Here is a 21,546-nt window from a genome sequence, read left to right on the forward strand (position 1 = left end):
CCTCGTTGGCATGGGATGGGGGACTTTGCATTGGCCTAGATGCCACATAGGGGACAGGCAGGCAGGGACAGCCCAGCTCTGAAGGCTTTGTCCAGCTGGTTTGTCTTGTTTACAAGACACCAGGGTTACTTTTGGCTGTCAGGGGTCTACTGCCGTCTCTGGCACCCTTGCCCACCACCACCAAACACACTGAGCAGCAGTTCCAGGTCTTTCCTTGGTCTCTCCCCCACAGTGAAACTCCCCTGGTCTCTTTAACCTCATCTCTGCCCAGTTCCCAAAGCCTTCCTTTTCACTAAGTCCTGGGTTCTGAGGCTTTTCTTCTCTTCCAGTGCTGTCCCCAGCCCTGACGTTCATATCAGTTTCCTGTATCTGATCCTGGCTCCTCTGAGACCTATGTCCCTTTCAGCCTGCTGCAACAGCTAACACCCCAGAGAAGCCAAGATCATGGTAATTATTCCTCCTGGCTCCTTCCAAATTGTGGCAGAATAGGCCTAACCCTGCCTTGTTCATGGACCAGGAACTGCCCTCTAAGAGAGTCCAAGGGCTCTAGAAAACTCCGTATGACAGAGAAATAGTGTCAAAGTAGTCTAGAAGGCCTTTGCTTGGTGTCTAATAAGGAGCTGAATTTTCTGAACATTTATACCAGCAACTCCTGAGAACAAGACTTTTTTATTCATCTTTGTATATTCAAGGCCTAGCCCAGTGAAGGCCCAGAACAGGCATTCAGTACATGCTCGTGAATAAATGAATGGCAGTAACTGCCACGGGAATACATGAATGGTAGTAGCTGCTGTGGGAAGGTAATTCTTGTGGATCATGGAGGTAGGGCTGGCCCTATCGTAGAGGCTGTCCAGTCCTGCCAGGCCTCCAAGGCCACCTTGGGCAGACCCTGACTGAGCCTAACTCTTCCTGTCCTTCTTGCTGCCTGGGTCAGCAGTCCTCCTTCACCTGATAAAGCAATGAATTCTTTCTCTTTCCTCCAATAATCTGTTGTTCAGCAGAGAACTCCTTTAACTTTGTCAAATGTGACTGTTAAAAGCAGAAACTACATTTTCAGCTTGTCCTTTTGTGCTATTTCCTAAACTTATAACCTCAAGCACTAAGTTTGCAGGAAATGTAATTATGGAAAGCTCACTCTAAAAAAGAAAACTTGGTTTTCTTTTGTCATGAATGGGAACAACCAGTCACACTTTCAGCTGCCTGTGGCATTTATGGGCACAAGTCATGTTCCAGCACATCCTGGACCCACGGGCTTCTCAGGGTAGTTACCTTCAAAAACCTAAGTAGCTTCCTTCCTCTCCAATTTTAAATCCCTGGCACATAGCCCAAGAGCCACCGAAAAATGCAAGTTAATGATGGAGATGATAAATTTACTGCCGAACTTTATAATTTTGGGCTTAAGAACTGTTCTTTTTCTTCTTGAGCGCTGGTCTTTAGTTGGCATGCCATGTCACCTCTAAGTATGGCCTCCAAGGAAGATCCCAGAAAAGAGGCCATGAAGAAGTAGCCAGGGAGGTACTCGATGAGTGTGGGGTTCCAGAAACCAAGTGCAGAAAGAGTTTCCCAAAAGAAAGAATGGATGGCGGTGGCTCACACCTGTAATCCTAGCACTCTGGGAGGCCGAGGCGGGAGGATTGCTTGAGCTCAGGAGTTTGAGACCAGCCTAAGCAAGAGTGAGACCCCATCTCTACTAAAAATAGAAAGAAATTATATGGACAACTAAAAATATATATATAGAAAAAATTAGCTGGGCATGGTGGCGCATGCCTGTAGTCCCAGCTACTCGGGAGGCTGAGGCAGGAGGATCACTTGAGCCCAGGAGTTTGAGGTTGCTGTGAGCTAGGCTGACACCACGGCACTCTAGCCTGGGCAACAGAGTGAGACTCTGTCTCAAAAAAAAAAAAAATGGGCAACAGTATCGAATGCTACGGAGAGGTCAAGGAAGAGGAAGGCTTAGAATTGACCACCGAATTTGGCAAGGTGGAGGTGCTTGGTGACTTTGACAAGAGGTGGGTCAGTCACTTGATTGGACTGGGTTTCACGGAGACTGAGAAGAAAGGAAACAGAGGCAGTGACTATATTCAGCTCTTTAGAATGGGTTGCTATGAAGGGGAGTATGAAATAGGGTGGGAACCACAGAGGGTCAAGGGAGCGCTTTGTAAATATGGAAGCTTTGTAATGTATTTATGTGCTGATAGCTATTGTCAATAGAGAGAGAGAAATTGAATATGCAAGAAAGAGGGGAGGGAATAACAGGAAACATTCCTTCAGTGGACAAAAAGGATGGGATCCGGTGCACAAGTGGTGCTGTACCCAGGAGTGGGGACGGTACATCAGTGGTAACAGAAGGAGAGGCAAAGGACGTGGACATGGAGGCAGAGGGCTTATACATTTGATGGCAGGATTCAGTTCTGTCCTGATTATTTCTGTTGTCTTTGAGCCTCACTTTCCACTTCTGTGGGGAAAAAATGGGAGCACAATAGTACCTACTTCATAGAGTTGTTGGGAAGATTAAATGAGCCATTACTAGTAAGCACACAGCACTGAGCCTAGGCCACAGTAAGAGTGATCAGTAAATGGCAGCTGCCCTTGTATCCTTTTATTGAAATGTGTGACTCTTTCCCATCAGATTTCCCACTGTTGTGTGTTCCCCATCCCTTCCAGAGCCACGGCTGAATGTTGGCATCCATTGCCTAAGTTCACGTCCCTCTGCCTCCACTGCCACCCAGCTCGGGTGTCCCCCAGGGAAACCCCATAATGCCTCCCCTGCTGCCTTCAGCTGCGGTCGGGAAAGGCAGCCTGAGCTGCACAGACCTAGAAGGGTAGAAGCAGCACCTCAGGCTTCCTCGCTTTGCTTCCAACTGGGCGACTGAGCAGGCCAAGCCACCCTCTGCTTCTGTTTCCTCGTCTGTACAGTTGCTGAATGTCATAGCTCCCATCCTCATCCAGTGCTGAATTTCTGAGAGTCATCCCAGTTATCTAACCTGGAAATACCCCCCCAAAACATCTGACACCCAGAAAGGAAAAGACCCATCCAGTGTGGTGTCTTTCGGAATGTCTGTGCTGGAATGCCTTCGGTGCCATCTGGTGGCATGTGCTGTGCACATCACCTCCTTTCAGGAGCCAGAAGGCTGCCCTGACATAGATAGAATCTGATAAGCAGAAAACTCCCTCTACCCAGTGGCAACTAGCATTTAGCCTAGAGAAGCCATCTAGTTCAGTGTGTCTCAAACTCAAATGGGCATACACATCATCTGGAGAACTTCTGAAATACAGATTCTGACTCAGTAGAACTAAAATGAAAGTGGGTTTTAAGGGCAGAGAATAAATGAGCAAATACTGGTAAGCACAGAGCGCTGAGCCAAGGCCAATAAATGGCAGCTGCCCTTGCATCCTTTCATTGAAATGTGAGGAGGCAGAAATGGGGAGCTGCTGCCATAAGAAATGGACTTTGGAGAAAATTATGGACAAAGAGGATTTGGGGATTTGGGGGGAGGGTTGTACAATGCAGTTCTCCTCACCACCTCTTTAAGTGACTTAAGTAATTATTTAAATTGCTTTTTGATGCTTTCTTGGATGTCACCTTAGTGTTTCTTTTGAATGTAGTACAGTGCTGGGCCTGACCATGCTACAATCCAGCTTCATTCAGGTTAGATAAAAAGTAGATTTGGGAAAAGAAGGGGTGGTTAATGATGCCTGGGGGAACAAGGAATGCCCTGCTGATTATTTGGGCTGAGTCTTAAGGAATAAATCACGAAATGAAACAGGGTCTTATAGACAGTGGAGGGAGGAACAAAGATGGTGGACTAGAAGCAGCCTGCACTCGCCACTCACAAGGATTAAAGGTCTCGGGTAGAGTTGCACCTGGGGATGGACCATCTCACAGACAGTATTGTGAATCATCAGAGAAGCAACTGGAGACACCCAAAGTGGGGCAGAGAGAGGCAGCGTGATCCACTTGGCAAGTTCAGAGGTACCTTAGGGAAGTGTCCACACACGGGGAAGGGGCAGGGGAGAGATCCCCCAGGCTCCACACACCCGCGCGGACACTGCAACCCGAGCTGTGAGGGGGCTTCTCCACCACAGCAGGCCTCTGAACTGATCAGGAAACTGCCTGGAGACTGTGCAGCAGCACTGCACTGGACAGCGGGCACAGTGGAGTCCCGGCAGCTTCTGGTCCCGGGTCGCTGGGACAGACGCCGATCTGAGCTCTCACCCTCAGGGCACCCGGTCTGCAGAGGGCTCAGTTCCATTGCAGCCACCTTCCCATTCCTCCTGCCAGGCCAGGGAGGGAGCAGGGCAGGGCAGGCCTCCCATGTGCACTGTGACTGGATCCCATGCACCCCCCAATGCCCCTCACCAGCCATCTCCCAGGAATCCGAGCAGAGCAGGCACCCACCGGCCTTCAGCATCTGCCACCACCATCTCACCATCTCAATAGCACCGCTGCTACCACCGGAGTAACACCACAGCAGCTGCCACAGTCGGACCTGGGCAGAGGTAGAGCCCCAGCCACGTGCTCCCCACCCTGCCAGCCACAGGTGGCCCAGCCACTGCAGCCCATGACCTGCCCCGGCACCAGCAAAATCCCTTCAACCTGTGTAGGCACCTGCCAAGGTCCGGCACCCTGCACAGGTGCCCGCCAAGGTTCTGCAATCCATCCTTCTGCTGGCTTCAGTCTCACAATGCAACCTGGTGCCTGCCAAGGCCTCACAATGCACCCAGGTGCCCACCAAGGTCCCGAGACCCGCCTAGGTGCCTGCCGAGGTCCTGCAACCTGACCTGCCACTAGCTGCAGTCCTGACATGTCCAGGTACTTAGTGAGGTCCCAAAACCCACCCCACCACAGGCTGCAGTCCCAAGATGCATCCAAGTACCTGCAAATGTCCTGCAACCCTCCCAGGTGCCTGCCAAGGTCACACTGAGGTGCTGGCTAAGGTCACACCACCTGCCTTCGTGGAGAGGGACTTGCCCAGCCCCCTGCCTGAGCTTCCAACAGCAGCCTGGGGACCAACCCACCACTCTGTACAAATACCTCCCAGCACCAACTCGGACCGTGACAACCACAGGGGAGTGGGACAGTGCAGGTGAACAGCTGCATTATAGGCTCTCAGTGAGTCTGCTCCTCTCCTACTGGGTCAGTCCTCCAGAGTAGAACACGAAAGCCCTATCTACGGACCTCTCCTCTTTCTCACTAAGTAGGAGAGTTCCCAGGGAAGGAGAACAGGTGTGCCTCAACCCTATCAGCCCTGAGCTGAGAGAAGAGGTTTCAGATGAGAAGAAACCAGCAAAAGAATTCAGGCAACATGCAAAAACAAGCTAGGTCCACACCCTCAAAGGATCACAGTAAATCCACAGCAGTAGACCCCAACCAAAAGGAAACTGTCAAAATGTCAGAAATATGGAGAAAGAGATGGACTAGGGGGAAAAAATGTCAGAAATGGAATTCAGAATATGGATGGCAAATAAGATAAATGGGATTGAAGAGAAAGTTGAAAACCAACACAAAGAAGCCAAAAAAATATTTCAGGACATGAATGAAAAATATGAAAAACTCACAAAAGAAATAGACAACACAAGAAAGGATATAACAGAACTTAAAGAAATGAAAGAGTCATTTAAGGAATTACAAAATACAGCAGAAAGCTTCAACAACAGGCCAGACCAGCAGAAGAAAGAATCTCCGAGCGTAAAGACAAGGCTTTTGAACTAACTCATTAAGTCAGAAAAATGATGCCAAAAAAGGGATAAAGAAGAATGAACAATCACTCAGAGAAATATAGGACTATGTGAAATGAGCCAATATACAACTTACAGGTATCCCAGAGGGAGAAGAAGAAAAAGCAAAAAGCATGGAAAACCTATTTGAAGGAATTACTGGGGAGAACTTCCCTGTTATCACCAGAGACTCAGATATCCAGATACAAGATGGTCATCAAACCCCAGGAAGATTCTTAGGAAATAGGACATTTCCAAGACACACAGTCATCACCCTGGCCAATGTCAAAATGAAGGAGAAAGTTATAGAAGCTGGAAGATGAAAGCAACAACGGACCTACAAAGGAAAACTCACCAGGCTAACAGCAGACTTCTCAATGGAGACCTTATAAGCCAGAAGGGATTGAGGCCTCATCTTCAGTCTTCTTAAAAATAACTACAGGCAGCCAAGAATTTTGTGTCTAGCAATACTAAGTTTCATAAATGATGGAGAAATAAAGACTTTTCCAGATAAGCAAACATTAAAGGGATTTGTCACTACTAGACCTGCCCTGCAGGAAATACTCAAAAGTGCATTATACATAGAACAGTACAATAGATATCCACCAATGTAAAAACACTCAAAAGTTAAAGCTCACAGCTCTCGTAAAACAATAGCACAAGAGGCAAAACAAAACAAGGTATCATCCAACATAATGAACAGAACAACATCCCACATACTAATACTAACACTGAACATGAATAGTCTGAATAATCCACTTAAAAAACATAGACTAGCTGAATAGATGAAAAAACACAACTGAACTATTTACTGTCTCCAAGAAACACAGCTAAACCATAAGGACTCACACAGACTCAAGATAAAGAGATGGAAAAAAATATTCCATGCAAATGGAAACCAAAAGTAAGCAAGTGTAGCCATTCTCATATCAGATAAAATAGACTTTAAATTAACAATGGTAAAAAAAAAAAAAGATAAAGATGGTCATTATATAATGCTAAAGGAAGCAATTCAACAAGAAGACATAACAATCCTAAATATATTTGCACAAAACAGAGGGGTTCCCAAATTCATAAAGCAAATTCTACTAAATCTAAGCAAAGAAATAAACAATAGCATCTTAATTCCCAGAGACTTCAACACCCCACTGAACAAACTGGACAGATCATCAAAGCAGAGAATGAATAAGGAAGGCTTGGACTTAAATGAGACTCTAGAACAAATGGACCCAACAGACATTTACAGAACATTCTACCCCCAAAACTACTTAATATATATTCCTCTCATTAGCACATGGGACATTTTCCAAGATTGATCATATCTTAGGTCATAAAACAAGTCTCAACAAATTCAAAAATATCAAAATCATACCATGTATCTTCTCAAACCACAGTGGAATAAAATCAGAAATCAATTCCAACAGAAAGTTAAATCTACACAAAGTCATAGAAATTAAACAACGTGCTGCTGAATGATCCTTGGGTCAATGATCAAGTTAAAATGGAAATCAAAAGATAGTGGGAACAGCATGGACAAAAGCATGTAAGTGTAAAAATGCATGGCATATTTAGGGAAGAATGAATACTACATAGAGTACACAGGAAAGCAGGAAGCTGCAAGGGTGGGTTGATACTGATAATACACTTTTCGGTACATAAACTAACAAAGGGCATGTTATGAACTTCTTTATAACAGTTGTTATACTTTTTAATCATGTAATAACTTCTTTCCTTATGAAGAGGCATGAACCTAGTCTATTTTGTTACCAGCGGTGTCCTCAATACCCCAGAGTCTGGTTCTTAATTGATGCTCAGTGAATAAATGAATGCAATAATTTCCAGTGACTTCTGACTACTGATTGTCTTATAGTTTTTTATGCCCAAGCCTTGGTTAAACTGGGAGTTTCCTGATGGCAGAGACCATGTGTGATTCATCAGTCTTCCAAAATGCCTGCTATGGTATCTGTCACTTGATAGGCCCTCAGTAAACTGCACACTGAGCACTTAGGGGACCCGCAGAAGGATGTTAGAAAGTCCTCGTAGTCTCAGCCCTGCCTCTGTGACTCTGCTGACAGTTCAGCTGTCTCTCCACGGCACAGCTGTGTGAAGACGTGAGAGCCTGCACCCCATCTTCTACCAAGGGTGTTCCTGCTTTGAGTCCTGCCTTCTGATGTCCACAATGATGAATGTGCACTTCTTAGACTCCAACTGTTTACTGTGCCCCCTGTCTCAGCCCCTAAGCCAAGCACAAATCCAACCCATTTTCTAGGAGAAAGCCTACCCCAGAGTAGCAAAAAACAAGCCACCTGGGAAACTCACACACCTACCCTGCAACCATTAGTATTTTGAAGTTCCTTCTGGATTCTGTGTGTGTGTTACATTATAATTAGAATCATTATGTGTATACTGTTTATGGTTCTCTTCCTTCCAACCAACTCAATGGAGTATAGTTTAGTGGTTAAGCATACAAGCCGCTAGAGGCTGAGTCCCTGGATTTGAATCCCAGCTCTGTTATATGATCTTGGGCAATTCAGCAAATTGCTCTGTACCTCATTTTCCCAGCCTGTAAAATGAGAATGATAATAGTGAGGATTAGATAAATAAATGTCTTTACATTAAGACATTTAAAGCACTTATAACAATATCTGATGTTACTAACTTCATAGAATTTTCCATGTTGCTACATAATCTTCATAATGATCATTTTTAATGGCTGCAAAATATTCTACTGAGTATCTACACTAGATAATTTAGTTAACCATTACTCCCTTGGTAGATGTTTAGATTCTTTCCAGTCATTCTGTATTGTAAATAAACTGTCATAAATATCCAGTATACACATTTTGGATTTTTCCATACTTAGATTCCCAGAAGTAGAAGTATGAGGTCAAAGGGCAAAAACATTTTATGCCTTTAGTCTATACTGGGAAATAGTTTTCCAAAAAAGACTGTAGCACTTTTTAAAATGCAAAGTATGTTGGATCTGTTTACTTTTCACTGTTCCTTCACCAACCCTAGATAACATCAATATTTTAGTTTGTGCAAATTTAACAAGCCATAAATTGTCCCACTTTAGTTTCCTTTTTTTTCTTTTGCCATTGTGGAGGCTTAACATTGGTAATTGTGATGACTTTATTGTGAATTCTGTGTCACTCAGAGTCAATACCAGTTGCTTTAACAGAGAAGACTTCATAAGAAGAATTGTTAATTATGTGTTAAGGAATTAAAAAGCCAAAAAGAAACACTAAGGATCTGCTACCACACCTGAGGCTGAGGGAACAAAAGAAAGAGGAGGTGGCAGTTGGCTGGCGTTGGTGTCACTGAGGGGCATGCTATGAAGCTAGTTCTCTAAGTAATAGACGAACTGCAAACTGCATTCAACCACTGCTTCAGGAATAAACTGCTACTGTGGAGTTGAAGAACCAAGACTGTGGGTTGCCAAATTTAGCAAAACCAAAATGCAGGACACTCCATTAAATTTCAATGTTGAATAAATAACAAATAATTTTTTAGAATATTTATGCTAATATCACATAGGACATACTTATCCTAAAAAGAATGTTGCATATCTAAAATTCAGATTTTACTAAGTGTTCTACATTTTACCCAGTAATCCTATAAGACAGGGGTGATGCTGAAAGGCAGTGTAAAGAAGGGTGGATTTCAAGCTGAGAAAAAAAATTACCCAATAATTAGCACAGTCCACCCTTTTAGCTGTTCAGCATTCAGACACATTGTTCCACATGTGTACTTCCACATAACAAAAACAACTCTAACAAAATGCCTAGCAAAATGCAACTATCTTTCTAACAAATGAAGATATTCTCACCTTCTCCCCAAAATGGGGAAAGGCAAAGGCTCAATAGTCCTTTTATTCACCTCTGGAATATAGTCACGCTCTCCATCTCTGGACAGGATTAACTACTCATAAAAATCAGTCACAGTTCACATTTGAAAATTATGTTACCTAAAGACCAAAATGAAGAATTAACCTCCAACAAACTTATATAAGACAATGAGAAGGAAAAGGGAGAAGAAACTAGCTAATGTATGCCATTATATATTGTCAAATAATAATCAACGAAGAAAATATGGATGACTGCTACATTCCTCATTTCTGTAACCAGTTGTGAGACCACAGTTGATATTTATATTAATAGCTTTCTCCCTTAACCTCTCATTCCATGTTTTCTTGTCCTCAGACAGAACCTCACCTGGCTAGGATTTTTTACCCAGTATTGTGGCCCAAACCTTCATTCTGAAGGCTCTGAATCCTCAATGGTCCTGACTCTCTTTAGTTGCAAAGTATTCATTAATATTTACTCGTGAGCATGAAGTACTAAGACACACCCCAGAAGATCCCTTAGGTTTCAGAAATAGTCTTCCCTGTCCCTGGTGTCCCCTTGGATATCTAAATGAATCACCACAGCCAGAAAAGTAACCCTCTTCTTTGCCCACTGATTTAGTGACAAAAGAGCCCCAGCTGGCCAGGTAGCAGTCTCAACTCCCAATTCAATAGAACCATGTTGTGAATCCCAGTGAAAGTATTTTTCTCTTGGGAACTAAGACCGCCAATCGAGAAGAGTACAAAGTGGAAGAGACAGGAAGCAGAAATTCTGAAAATGGGTTATTAGGTGAACTGGTGAGAGGAGCTACTCACACTTCTTTCTACCCGTCGATTTCCAGACCCATCATTCTGACTGTGGGAGAAAGGACACAAGGTACTATTTGCTAAATCAAGTCATATATTGCATCCTGTTAGATAGAAGCTCATCACCTCTGTAGGGTGTTGCTTCAACTCAAATCTTAAGTAAGTCTTCCACAGGCCACTGTATTGATCTGTTAGGCCAGCTGCTCCTGATTGGTTGAATACATGTTAAGATCAGTGAATTTCATGGGCCTGGGCCTATTGCTTCACTTCTTTTACTATGAAATGAATTCCTTGATTAGAAGCCTTGTTGTCTGGAATGTATCTGGATGATGAATAGGCATTCCAAGCATCCACAGATGATGGTGTTGACTGAAGCTTTATAGTCAAGGATAGAAATCCATATCCAGAATATGTATATACTCCCATGAGGACAGATCTCTTTGCTTTCCATGATGGAAGGAGTCCAATGTAATCACCCTGCCAACAGGTGGATGGTCTCCCCAGGGAATGGTACCCCATTGCCAGGTTAGTTATTTGGCAGTAGCAGTAACAGGTCAACCTTGATGAGAGAAAGTCCATGCATAGCCTCCATCCTTGCCACCATGACTATTTTTGTATGTAAGCACACTAAGCAAACCTTGGCTGGCTGGAGAAAAATGCTATCTGACATATACAGGTCATGCCATTTTATCTGATTATTGAGAGCCTGTTCTCAGTATGTCCCTCGGTGATCTTTATATAGGGCACAAACATCTTCACACTCTGTACCTATTCCAAGAGGTCCATTCACCCACCCCTTTCCCAGACCTCCTCAACACCAATCTTACTATTTTGTTCTTTCCAAGTCTCTGACCATCTAGCTAAACCATTAGTTACTGTCCATGAATCAATGTAGATCTAGCCATCTCCTGGACCAAAGTGAACAATGAAATTTACCACTTGAAGTCACGTCCACTGTCCTTCACCATTACTTTTTAAGGCTATCTTTTACTGGGGCTGTGAAGCTACAACTGTGCACTTCTAGTTGGTGCCAGCATATCATTAAGAATAATTTCTAAACCAAGCCCAAGTTTCTTTCTCCTTGGTCAGCTGGCTTTAAGGAATTTCCAGTGAGAACTTAGATGTGAATTAATGGAAAAGAAGTCATGCAGCAGTGCTCAAACTAGTCTGAGTCACCTACTCATGCAACTTACTTGTCCCTCCAGACATACTCAAGCCATCTGATGATTGTCTGCTACCAGGAACAACCTTCTGACTTGGTGGATCAGATGGGCAGCTCAGACCACATGATCATTTAATGTCTCCTGGTCAGGTTGTGTTTTTAAAAATTTTTATCCATTTATCCCTTAAACAAATCAACACTTCTTTTTTGCTTCCATTATATTACATATATCCTTGTCATTTTATTTATGAATGATGGTGGTAGCAGCACCTGACTATCTGATCTCTCTCACAGGGTCAAGTTACAGACCAGGAGCTGTTTCTCAAAAGAAAAATAGTTATATGTGTGAGAGAGCAAGGATTTGCACCAAAACTTTCATGCCCATAGGGCATAAGGGCTAAGGAACGTTGCTTATTCCTCCATAGGTCCTAGGCATGGAGAAGTCTGCCAAGGCTTTTCTCTTGGGTGCTGGGGGCCAGTGGCCAGAGGTTGATTTCTGTCCTCACTGTTGCAGGCACAGCCTCTGTGGCTGTGGCAGGGATCCTGGCTGCTCTGCGAATCACCAAGAACAAGCTCTCCAATCATGTGTTTGTTTTCCAAGGTGCAGGTGAGGTAGGTGCCATCAGGGGGTCTCTACTGTTGTTCCAGCAGTAAAATAAGAATGGGTAGAAGTGAGTCAAAGAGGGGAGGTGTCCTGGGGTTCTGAGAGGAGGGAGCAGCACAGGAGTGTTTTCATCATTGCAGCTACCTAAGCCCCCACATTGGGGTGTCTCAAAGCAAGGATTTAACTGGGCCTCCCAGGTGTTGTAGAGGTGGGCGGAAGAAGAGGGACTCATTTTGGTGAAACATCTGATAAGTGCTGAGCTGCTGTTTGCCTGTGTCTGAACACCTGCTTTATGGTATCTTCCAGGCAGCCATGGGCATCGCCCACCTCCTTGTTATGGCCCTAGAAAAAGAAGGTGTACCAAAGGCAGAGGCCATGAGGAAGATCTGGATGGTGGACTCCAAGGGGCTCATTGTCAAGGTACTGTCAGGCTGGAGACATGGAGATTTCTTGACACCTACACCTTCTAGGAACTGGACTGGAAGAGGTCTCCAGGGGACAAACTGCTCAGACAGAAGAGAGAGCAAAAGGAGGGCAATGGCCTAAACTCCAAAGCGAAAGACTCATCCCAAAGTATCCTCAATCCTCTTGTCCAAAAGTTTTGCATACGTGTGTGAGAGTGTGTGTGTGTGCCCCTTCCAGCCTTATCCTCCACCCCTTCCTGCCTTGCACTACCCTCCAGCCACATTAAATCATAGTTCTCCGAAAGTAACATGCTCTCTGTCTTTCACATCTTTGCACATTTTGTTCTTCTGCTTGAAATATTCTTCTCCCTTTTGCCACACACCAACTCTTAATCCTCAATTGCATCCCAGTTTCCTCCTCATATCCTGATTAAGCTCAAGTGTTACCTCCTGAAGAAGCTCATTTCCTGAATCTGTGCTCACATAGGCTCCCCACACCCCATACATTGCACTGACCACATTGTAGGGCAATTGCCCCTTACTTTTCTGTCTCCCCACTGGACTACAGAGTCTTGATGTCAATGCCTGGCCCATGACAAGTGCATAATTAATGTGTGAGGTATGAGTGAAAGTATGAATGAGAGAGAAACAGTCCAGCTTCTGACTAGCATGTGGTGAGGGACCTAATTGGATAACCTCTTCCTTAGGGCTTCACTCAGAGCTCCATGCTTTAACTCCAAGAATCCCACTAACATAGAATGTCAGTGAGAGATAAAAAACAAGGGCAGAGATGGGAACAGGTGAAATACCTGGGGCCATCAACCTAGAATAGCAGAGACCCTCAGGAGAAACTGACCTTCCTATTGTTCCATACTGCTAGAAGCAACGTAGGCCTAGAGATTCCTCCTTCCACCCCACGTCATTCCAGAGCATAATCTGGTCCCAGGTATAGGCTACCAGAGGCTGCCACTCTTCCCTCTCGCCCATCTTTCAATATCATTTTGCTTGCCCCATCAAGCTCACCCCTACCCAAGGGGCTCTCAGAGCTGACATCTTCACTCTGGTTCTCATGAGGTCAGCTAACCAAAGGGAGTGATTAGAAACATCTGTACCTATTTACCAACATTCATGCCAACCTGTCACCCACCAACTTCTATTTAAAGAAATGGAAGGAATCTGGAGCTGGCTGGGCATAGCCAGCCATGCTAAGCCTTTCCTGGAGCTTAGCTTAATGTTATTCACAGGGAGTTAATGGCTCTTTTACGTACGTTCAGATTAACTTCCTGACCCAGGGCGGCTCTGGCCCTCATCCCTCGACTGGGCCTGGGTGCTGAATACCTTGGAATCAAGGGTCCTGGGCATTTCCTGAGAGCCTTTCTGTCCTGGCCCAGGAAGCCATGAGCCCATCAGTTCAAATAAATTCTTTGTGGATTCTCCATACATGGTTTAGGTTAAAGAAACACATACACAAACACACACATGCACACACACACACACACACATACCCCTAAAAACATGTAGGTTCCACTTTAGGTTCTATCAGGAAATCTGATCAAGAGAACAGACCCCAAGGCTTCTGACTGTTCAGACCAAAGCATGGGGCTCAGTGGGGAATGCTCTCAAAGTTTCCAAATGCGTCCATACCCCCTGCCCAGCAGGCCCTCACCACCACAGCTGCTTTGTGTTCCTTCTTTTCCTATAGGGGAGGAGCCACCTGAACCATGAGAAGGAGATGTTTGCCCAAGACCATCCTGAAGTGAACTCCCTGGAGGAGGCGGTGAGGCTAGTGAAGCCCACGGCCATAATAGGTAGGAGGAGGGAGGTGACCCCCTGTCCAGCCCTGCTAACCCTCTTCATTTGCAGATGGAGAGACTCAGGCTCAGCCAGGAGGCATAAGTAACCCAAGGAGACACAGCTGTTTCCCCCATCCCATGTCCAATTCAATGCCACAAATTTTTACTGAGTGACTACGTATAAAAACCATGGAACTGAGGCCCCAGAGTTAGAGCTTAGTGATGCAGAATCATACAGTGCAGTGGAAAAGCACAGCGTTGGTCTCTGTAACCAGGATGAGATGAGCACTCCTCCCCCAAGGTGGGGACCCTGGCATCTCTCCCTGTACTGGGGGCGCAGCCCACTCTCAGTGGCAATGCCCAGGAATGCCTTCACAGGTGCACCTACCTGGCAGGGACCAGAAGTGGACCAATGGTCCCTTAGAGATGGACAGGAGATCTCAGGCAGCTCAAGCAGGAAGACCCTTTTCCCTTCTGCTCCCTCCATCCCTGTGGAGCTGCCATCCCCAAGACAACTGAGTCTTTCATGGTGTGCCTGGCTCCCCCCACCACCAGGAGAGGAATCGGTTGTTTATAAAGAGTAGGCATCCCCACTACCCCCCTTTTCCCTGTAGGTGTTGCCGCCATCGCAGGAGCCTTCACGGAGCAGATTCTGAGGGACATGGCCTCCTTCCACGAGCGCCCTATCATCTTTGCCCTGAGCAACCCCACCAGCAAGGCCGAGTGCACGGCTGAGAAGTGCTACCGGGTCACCGAGGTCAGCGGGGAGTCCTTCCTTCCCCCGGCTGAGAGGACATAGTAACAACGAGTAACCCTATGAGGGTGAAAAAAATCCCCACATCACTGATGAGCAAACTGAGGTTCAGAAAGATGAAGTAACTTGCCCAAGGTCACAGAGCTAATAAGGAGCAGAGCTGGCCCTCAAACCCAGGTCTGACTCCAAAGCCCAAACTCTTACCATTATGCTGTACTGCTCAAGGTTCCTCCTAAATAACATAGAGCTCTGACCAGAACCCAGAACCTGAAGCACTTGTAGACTCTGGGCCACTTCCACCCCTGTCATGTCCTGGGCTGGCCTTCCCAGGAGGTGACAGGTAAAAAGGTACCGTGAACCCCATCACCTTTCAGCTGTTTTTTGGCCACCAGGTAACTCAGGTGGACTCTGAGCTTTCTGTTCAAATGAACAAATGTGCTTTAAGTACATGCCATGTTCTCAGCACAATGCTGGGCACTTGGGAGAGGATGAAGAAAGGTTCAACATTTAGGAGATAACAACAGGCCACCATTACTTCCCCAAACCAATCTCCAAGCTCCATCTGTGGTTTTCTTCCTGCCTCCAGGGCCGAGGGATTTTTGCAAGTGGAAGTCCTTTTAAGAGTGTAACTCTGGAAGATGGCAAGACCTTCATTCCCGGACAGGGAAACAATGCTTACGTGTTTCCTGGGGTGGCACTGGGAGTCATCGCCGGCGGGATCCGGCACATCCCAGATGAGATCTTCCTCCTGACGGCAGAGGTATCACTGTCCCTGCTCCCTCAAATGCTTCCCATAGAACCTGTGGGTTGACACTGGGTCCCCTGCCCAACCTCTAAAGATTCTTCCTCTCTTGTCTTTTCTACCCACCTGCCCTCCAACCCTGGCAGTGGATGCCAGAGTGCTGGAACCTCAGGCATTTCTCAAGATCACCTTGAGACTTGACCTCTTCAATAGTACACAGGGCTGGGCTTTGGAGGGGGATGGGGACCAGTCAGTGGGGGGGCGGTGTTGGCAGGAGGCTCTGGCAGTGAGGGGACATACCTCCTGCTGCTCCCTGCCTCCCAGCAGTGCCATCTAGATGACTAGACAAAGGAGATACTAACAAAGCCGCCTGAAATTGGGGCTTGTGGACCATGACAGATGACAGATTTTTTTAAGCCACAGGCCTTGGTCAAATCACTGGGGTAACCGGCAGTAGTAAGCCCCACCAGGACAGCTTTCTGTAGTGGGTGGGGTTGCATGCCTGGTTTTACCTACTCTGAGTACCCAGATCTTGAGCACCCACATGGGGGTGTTAGAGACGTATGTATTCCAGTATCTGACTAGTAAAGCTCCTAGAAGGGTTCTTTACTGGACACAATGAAAATCATGAAAGAATTCATTAAGAATGGCAGCCCATGTTCATAATAATGGTTATTTATAACAGTGACAGTGGCTGACATTATCAAGTGGTTTCTAAGTGCCAGGCTCTTGACATTTATCGTCACTCTGAGGAAACCAAAGCATACAAATGTCTCTGTTGAGAGAAGTTAATCAAAGCTATATACAAATGTTAAATGTATTTATACCCAATGAGCTCTAAAGGCGCTCCTGTGACTTCTAACATCCTTCTGCATTTCCTCCTCATCGTGGCACTGGTGAGAGCCTGAAACCAACCAGCCACGGGTATGGCTTCCACACAGCCCTGTCTGGATCCACTTCTATGAGGCCCATCGGGAAAGACTACCTCATGCACCAGGCCCCTTCTCACTATGTCTGGTCTTTGAGCCCTGGCTCTGCAAGGCAGTGCAAATAATACCTCCTGAAGGCTTTTCAGCTGCCCCCCAGCCCTGTGCACACTAGTTCTGACTTTGCGCCGCAGCTTTCTGTTCCTCTTGTCTGAGTATTCTGTGTTTGGATTTCTTCTCGCTGCTATAATGTTCTTGTCCTGTGGCCATGGGCAGAGCTGTTTGAAACCCCCATTGGATGGGAAGAGTCATTTCCTGCTTGAAGTCAGCCTGAAAGCAAATTCCCCTGTTGTGCAGAAATACGGTTGCGAGAGCCCTTCCTATATAATCCCACGAGACAGCCACACACCCACCACCCCCCAGTGCTGTGAGACAGTTCAACTCCATCATTTCATAGACAGTGTCCGTCGATTACACAGCAACTTCTCCTGGATCCACTTATTAAGCACCTGCTGTGAGCAAGACAAGCCCCCTCTCCTATAGGAGCTGATAGTCTGGTCTTCAAAGGCTTGACAAGTTATATTTCTGAAAAGGGTGCTTTTAGTTAAGATAATTTAAGTTGAATTTGATTTTCCTATGGAATATTAATATAGGATTTAAGAAGATTTACATGCACTACTTCATTTTATCTTAACAACTCCATAAAATAGGTACAGTGTTTATTCCTATGTTACTGACAGTGAAAGTTAGGCACAGAGAGTTTAGGTCATTGACCTGGGGTCATTTGGCTTGTGTGTGACAGCGCCAGGATGGCCCCAGGCTACTTGACTACATGCTGCAGCAGAGCGTGACCAGTGCCCAACATCTTAGAAGTGACCACACGTGTCATAAAGTATCTCTTCACAAGATAACCTTCCTAGATGCAGATCTAGCCATGGAACACCTCGTTCTCTCTAATCGATCCATCAGCTATGCCTCCACAAAGGAAAGCAATCCTGCAGAACACACAGCAGGCCAGGTTTCTCTCCTAAATTCAGAGCTTTGTATGGCTCCTTGGTGCTTACAGGATGACATCCAAATTCCTTCCCATGGTTTCCATACAAGGCACTTTATCATGGGGCCCTCCTTCCCTCTCCAGCCTCACTTTTAGTCCCTCCCTACCATCAACCTAGCCATGTGCTATTTTCAATCTCAAGTCCATGCTCTCTCTTGCTCTCTCTTATCTCTAAGCATTTGCATATGCTATTCCATCTCTCCTTTTCAAGTAAGTCATACTTTGCCTTTGGGTATCAGCCTGACACTTCGGGAAGCCTTTCCTGTTCGTGGCAGACAGGGCCCTGCCTTCCTCTGTGCCTATATGTCCATTCTCATTACACTCACCTGCTGTGTTATAATTGTTATAATCATTTGTTAATTGTGCAGTGACACCAGTCTCCATAAGGGAAAAGACTGTGGCTGCTTCTCCATAGAACCCTTCACCATGTGGATCCTCAACACCTAGTGCAGAACAAAGCATATCGTAGAGCTCAGTGAATGTTTGACCGAATGAATGGAAAGGAGAGATGGGAGCAGAGATGGAGGCCCCTTCCCTAATGTCTGCAAACTCTGAGATGAGACCAACTCCTTTGCCTTGTCACTTCTGGGACACTTCTCAGAGAGCACCAGTAACGTTTCCCAAATTTAATTTTGACACCAGAAGATTGGGTGGGAGTAGATTCAAAGCCACCACATTAAAGAGACTGGTCTGCAAGTCTGGCTGAGCACCAGCATCTGAGGCTGGAGGACGAGGCTTGCAAAGGATAAGGCTTGACCCTCAGAGGCAGACTCTAAACTTGGGAGGGAAGCTGTGGGAGGTTCTGCTCCCAGGATGATGCGCTTAGGGCATTTATCCAGATAAGGCATGAGACACATTCACTCGCTGGAGGAGAGGCCTCCCTCAGATTGGGACCAGGGCTGGAAGGGAGAGCTCAAGGAGCCCTGAACACAAAGACATAACATTGCCTAGATGGGCACCCTGGATGGTAGGTACCAAACATGTGGGAGGAGACTGGGACCCAGGAAGTGAGGGACCCAGGGATCCCTGTGGAACAAGCTGGACCTGCCAAGAAGAGATTACATAGCCTTCGCTTTGCAGGCCACGAATTTATTCATTTTCGTTTTAGTGATTTTGCTTTAGAATTCAGAGCCCCTCATGTTGTTTTAAGCCTCAGCTAGTCTAGTATCAAAAGGATGTGTCCTTGCTTAAGCCCAAGCATTAAGCTCTCCTGGGCCTATGGGGTGGCAGAGTCAACGGCGGGAACTGCAGCGTTTGACCAACTATGCTGGGGCAGGGTGAGTCTCTGGGGTTGCGCTTGTTCTGGGAAGGAGAAACTCAGCTTATTTCTCTTGGTTCTCTCCTTCTTCCCAGCAAATTGCCCAGGAGGTCTCCGAGCAGCATCTGTCCCAGGGGAGACTGTACCCACCACTCAGCACCATCCGAGACGTGTCTCTGAGAATTGCCGTCAAAGTAAGGGGCATCCTACCCCTGTAGTATGGGTAGTGAGGCTCAACCACTTTCTCTGTCTGTGGCTTTAGGAGGGCTAAGGAGATGGCAGCAGTGGAGACATACTTGGGCTGCACTGCATGCAACCCAGGCCCTTTGTGACGAACTCCTGTCCACCTAAATCTTGAGCCCCACCCGCAAATCCCACCCAGGCCAGTTCTGGGAAAGCTCCTGGATTTCCCCTCAAAGGCCAAGCAGAAAAGTCATCAAAATCCATGGTCTTGTGGACCAGAATGTGGGTGGAATTTTTAAAAAATGAATCATAAGTACCAATTTATAAGAAAGGTCAGCTTGCGTAGCATCATGAAAATGCTCAGGCTTTGGGGTCCCAGCTCTGCCGATCAGCAGCACTGTAACCTTGGCCTAATCACTTCATTTCTCTGAGCCTCAGTTTCCTCCTCTTCCAAAGGGCCGGTAATTCCTCTCTACCAGTGTTTTGGAGAAGATTAAAAGAGAACACTCCACACGCAGTGCGTGCCTGGCTAGAGTAGATCTCATTCTTCCCCTTTCTCTCAGAATGGCTGGGCCATAGGATGATCAGGTTCATGTAACATTCCAGACTATGAGATTCTACAGAGACGATAGGTTTTCAAGGAATCAAAATATGGTGCAATAAAGACTGGATCAACACTGATAATTGTTGATGCTGGATAATGGGTACATGAGGGCTTATCATAGTATTATTTCTATTAGTGTATATGTTTTACATTTCCTATGGTAAGTTTTAAAAATAATTTCAGAAAATGCATTGTACATCAACATGCTCTCCCTATGAGTTGTCCAGTGCAGGATTCAGAATCAGGCTTCAAGACTAACAGTCCAGCTCTTGGCCCAACTTCACCTTGTCCAGTTCCTTCCTTTCTAGAATATTTAGATTCACACTCGCCTGAAGCCGAATCTAATACCCAGAGAACAGTGTCCAGGCTATTTGTCCAATTCACATCATATTCAAGGGGGCAAAAAATATCAGGTACTAGACACTTTTGCCTGTTATCTAATTTTATCTTCGCACCACCCTAGAGAAAGGTCTCATTACCCCCACTTTACAGATGAGGAAACTGAGGCTCAGCAAGGACAATGTCACCTCTGAGGATCCACAGGCAGTTGGGTGCAGGCAGAATTTAGGCTGAGGCCTCTTGACCCTGGCCTAGTGTTTATTCTACTTTCCCACAGCAGCCTGTCTAGGCAGAAAGCTTAAAATCCTTCCTACCCAGTGGTTTCATGGGCCACGCTCGTGAGAGGAGCAAGTCCTGCTCCTCAAGGTGTGTGCCACTTCCCCAGGCTCCCAAGCAAGGGCCTTTCGGCAGGTTTCCCCTTAGATCCAGTTCCTCAGCCAAACGTTTTTCCCTAGGTCCTTGACTACGCGTACAAACACAACCTGGCTTCCTACTACCCGGAGCCCAAGGACAAGGAAGCTTTTGTAAGATCCCTGGTCTACACTCCAGACTATGACTCCTTTACGCTGGACAGCTACACTTGGCCCAAGGAAGCCATGAATGTTCAGACGGTCTGATGCAGACTCAGGGCCTGGTATGGGGCTGGATGAAGCCCAAAGTTACACCTACAATATAAATGGGTTCCAAAATGGCCATCCTTGTTGCTGTGTTTTTTCCTTTGAACTTTCTGATGTGAGAGGAGATGCCAAGGCATACAGTGAATGACAGCCTTGTCCCTGAAGGCCCTGGGAGTTCACTTTTCTATAACCCTCCTCTGAGTTCCTTCCCAAGCATTTCTTCATTCATTAATTGCAACCATTGGCTCAGCCTTGTGTGAAATACAGAATCCTGCATAGAATCCGACCTTCACAGAGCTTAGGGTCTAGTGGAGATAATTGGACACAATTCATTCTGCAATAAGGGAGAAAGTGGTAAGTCCATTAAAGAGGGGCAGATAAAAATTGAGGGCACTCAGAAAAGGGAGAGGACACTTCCTATGAGAACAAAGGCTTCAAGGGAGCAGTGTTTTCACTGAGTCCCGAGAGTGAAGGATGGGTGGGAGTCATGGGGAGAGGAGGAATGTGAGCGTCGCCACTAGCCAGAAAGTGTGGCCCACCCATCAGGGAGTTCAGTCCTGTCAGAAGAGTACACACCCTTCAAGACTCAGCAGGGTGTGAAGGCTGAGCGGCTGGAGGCAGCTTACTAATTAGTCAGGAATGGTCACTGCCCTATGGGTTGTTGAGTATTGGACATGCTTTTTTGGTTTTTATTAAAAGGAAAACCAGAGAAGTGTGGGTGGGGAGCGTCAGCCTGC

At 46.1% G+C, this 21,546-nt stretch overlaps 1 protein-coding gene across 1 annotated transcript in view; it reads left to right on the forward strand.

Moving 5' to 3' along the window:
• ME3 (malic enzyme 3) overlaps window positions 1-20,885 on the forward strand; it is a 189,263-nt gene extending 168,378 nt beyond the window's left edge. The window contains exons 8-14 of the mRNA XM_045557175.1: window positions 12,046-12,143; window positions 12,442-12,555; window positions 14,242-14,347; window positions 14,947-15,089; window positions 15,673-15,846; window positions 19,162-19,260; window positions 20,648-20,885. Of these exons, the coding sequence (XP_045413131.1) occupies window positions 12,046-12,143; window positions 12,442-12,555; window positions 14,242-14,347; window positions 14,947-15,089; window positions 15,673-15,846; window positions 19,162-19,260; window positions 20,648-20,809 (896 nt within the window). The 3' untranslated portion in view covers window positions 20,810-20,885. The remainder of the gene's footprint in view (window positions 1-12,045; window positions 12,144-12,441; window positions 12,556-14,241; window positions 14,348-14,946; window positions 15,090-15,672; window positions 15,847-19,161; window positions 19,261-20,647) is intronic.
• The last annotated feature ends 661 nt before the right edge of the window (window positions 20,886-21,546 follow it).

Source organism: Lemur catta, chromosome 7, assembly GCF_020740605.2.
Source record: "Lemur catta isolate mLemCat1 chromosome 7, mLemCat1.pri, whole genome shotgun sequence".
Taxonomy (NCBI): Eukaryota; Metazoa; Chordata; class Mammalia; order Primates; family Lemuridae; genus Lemur; species Lemur catta.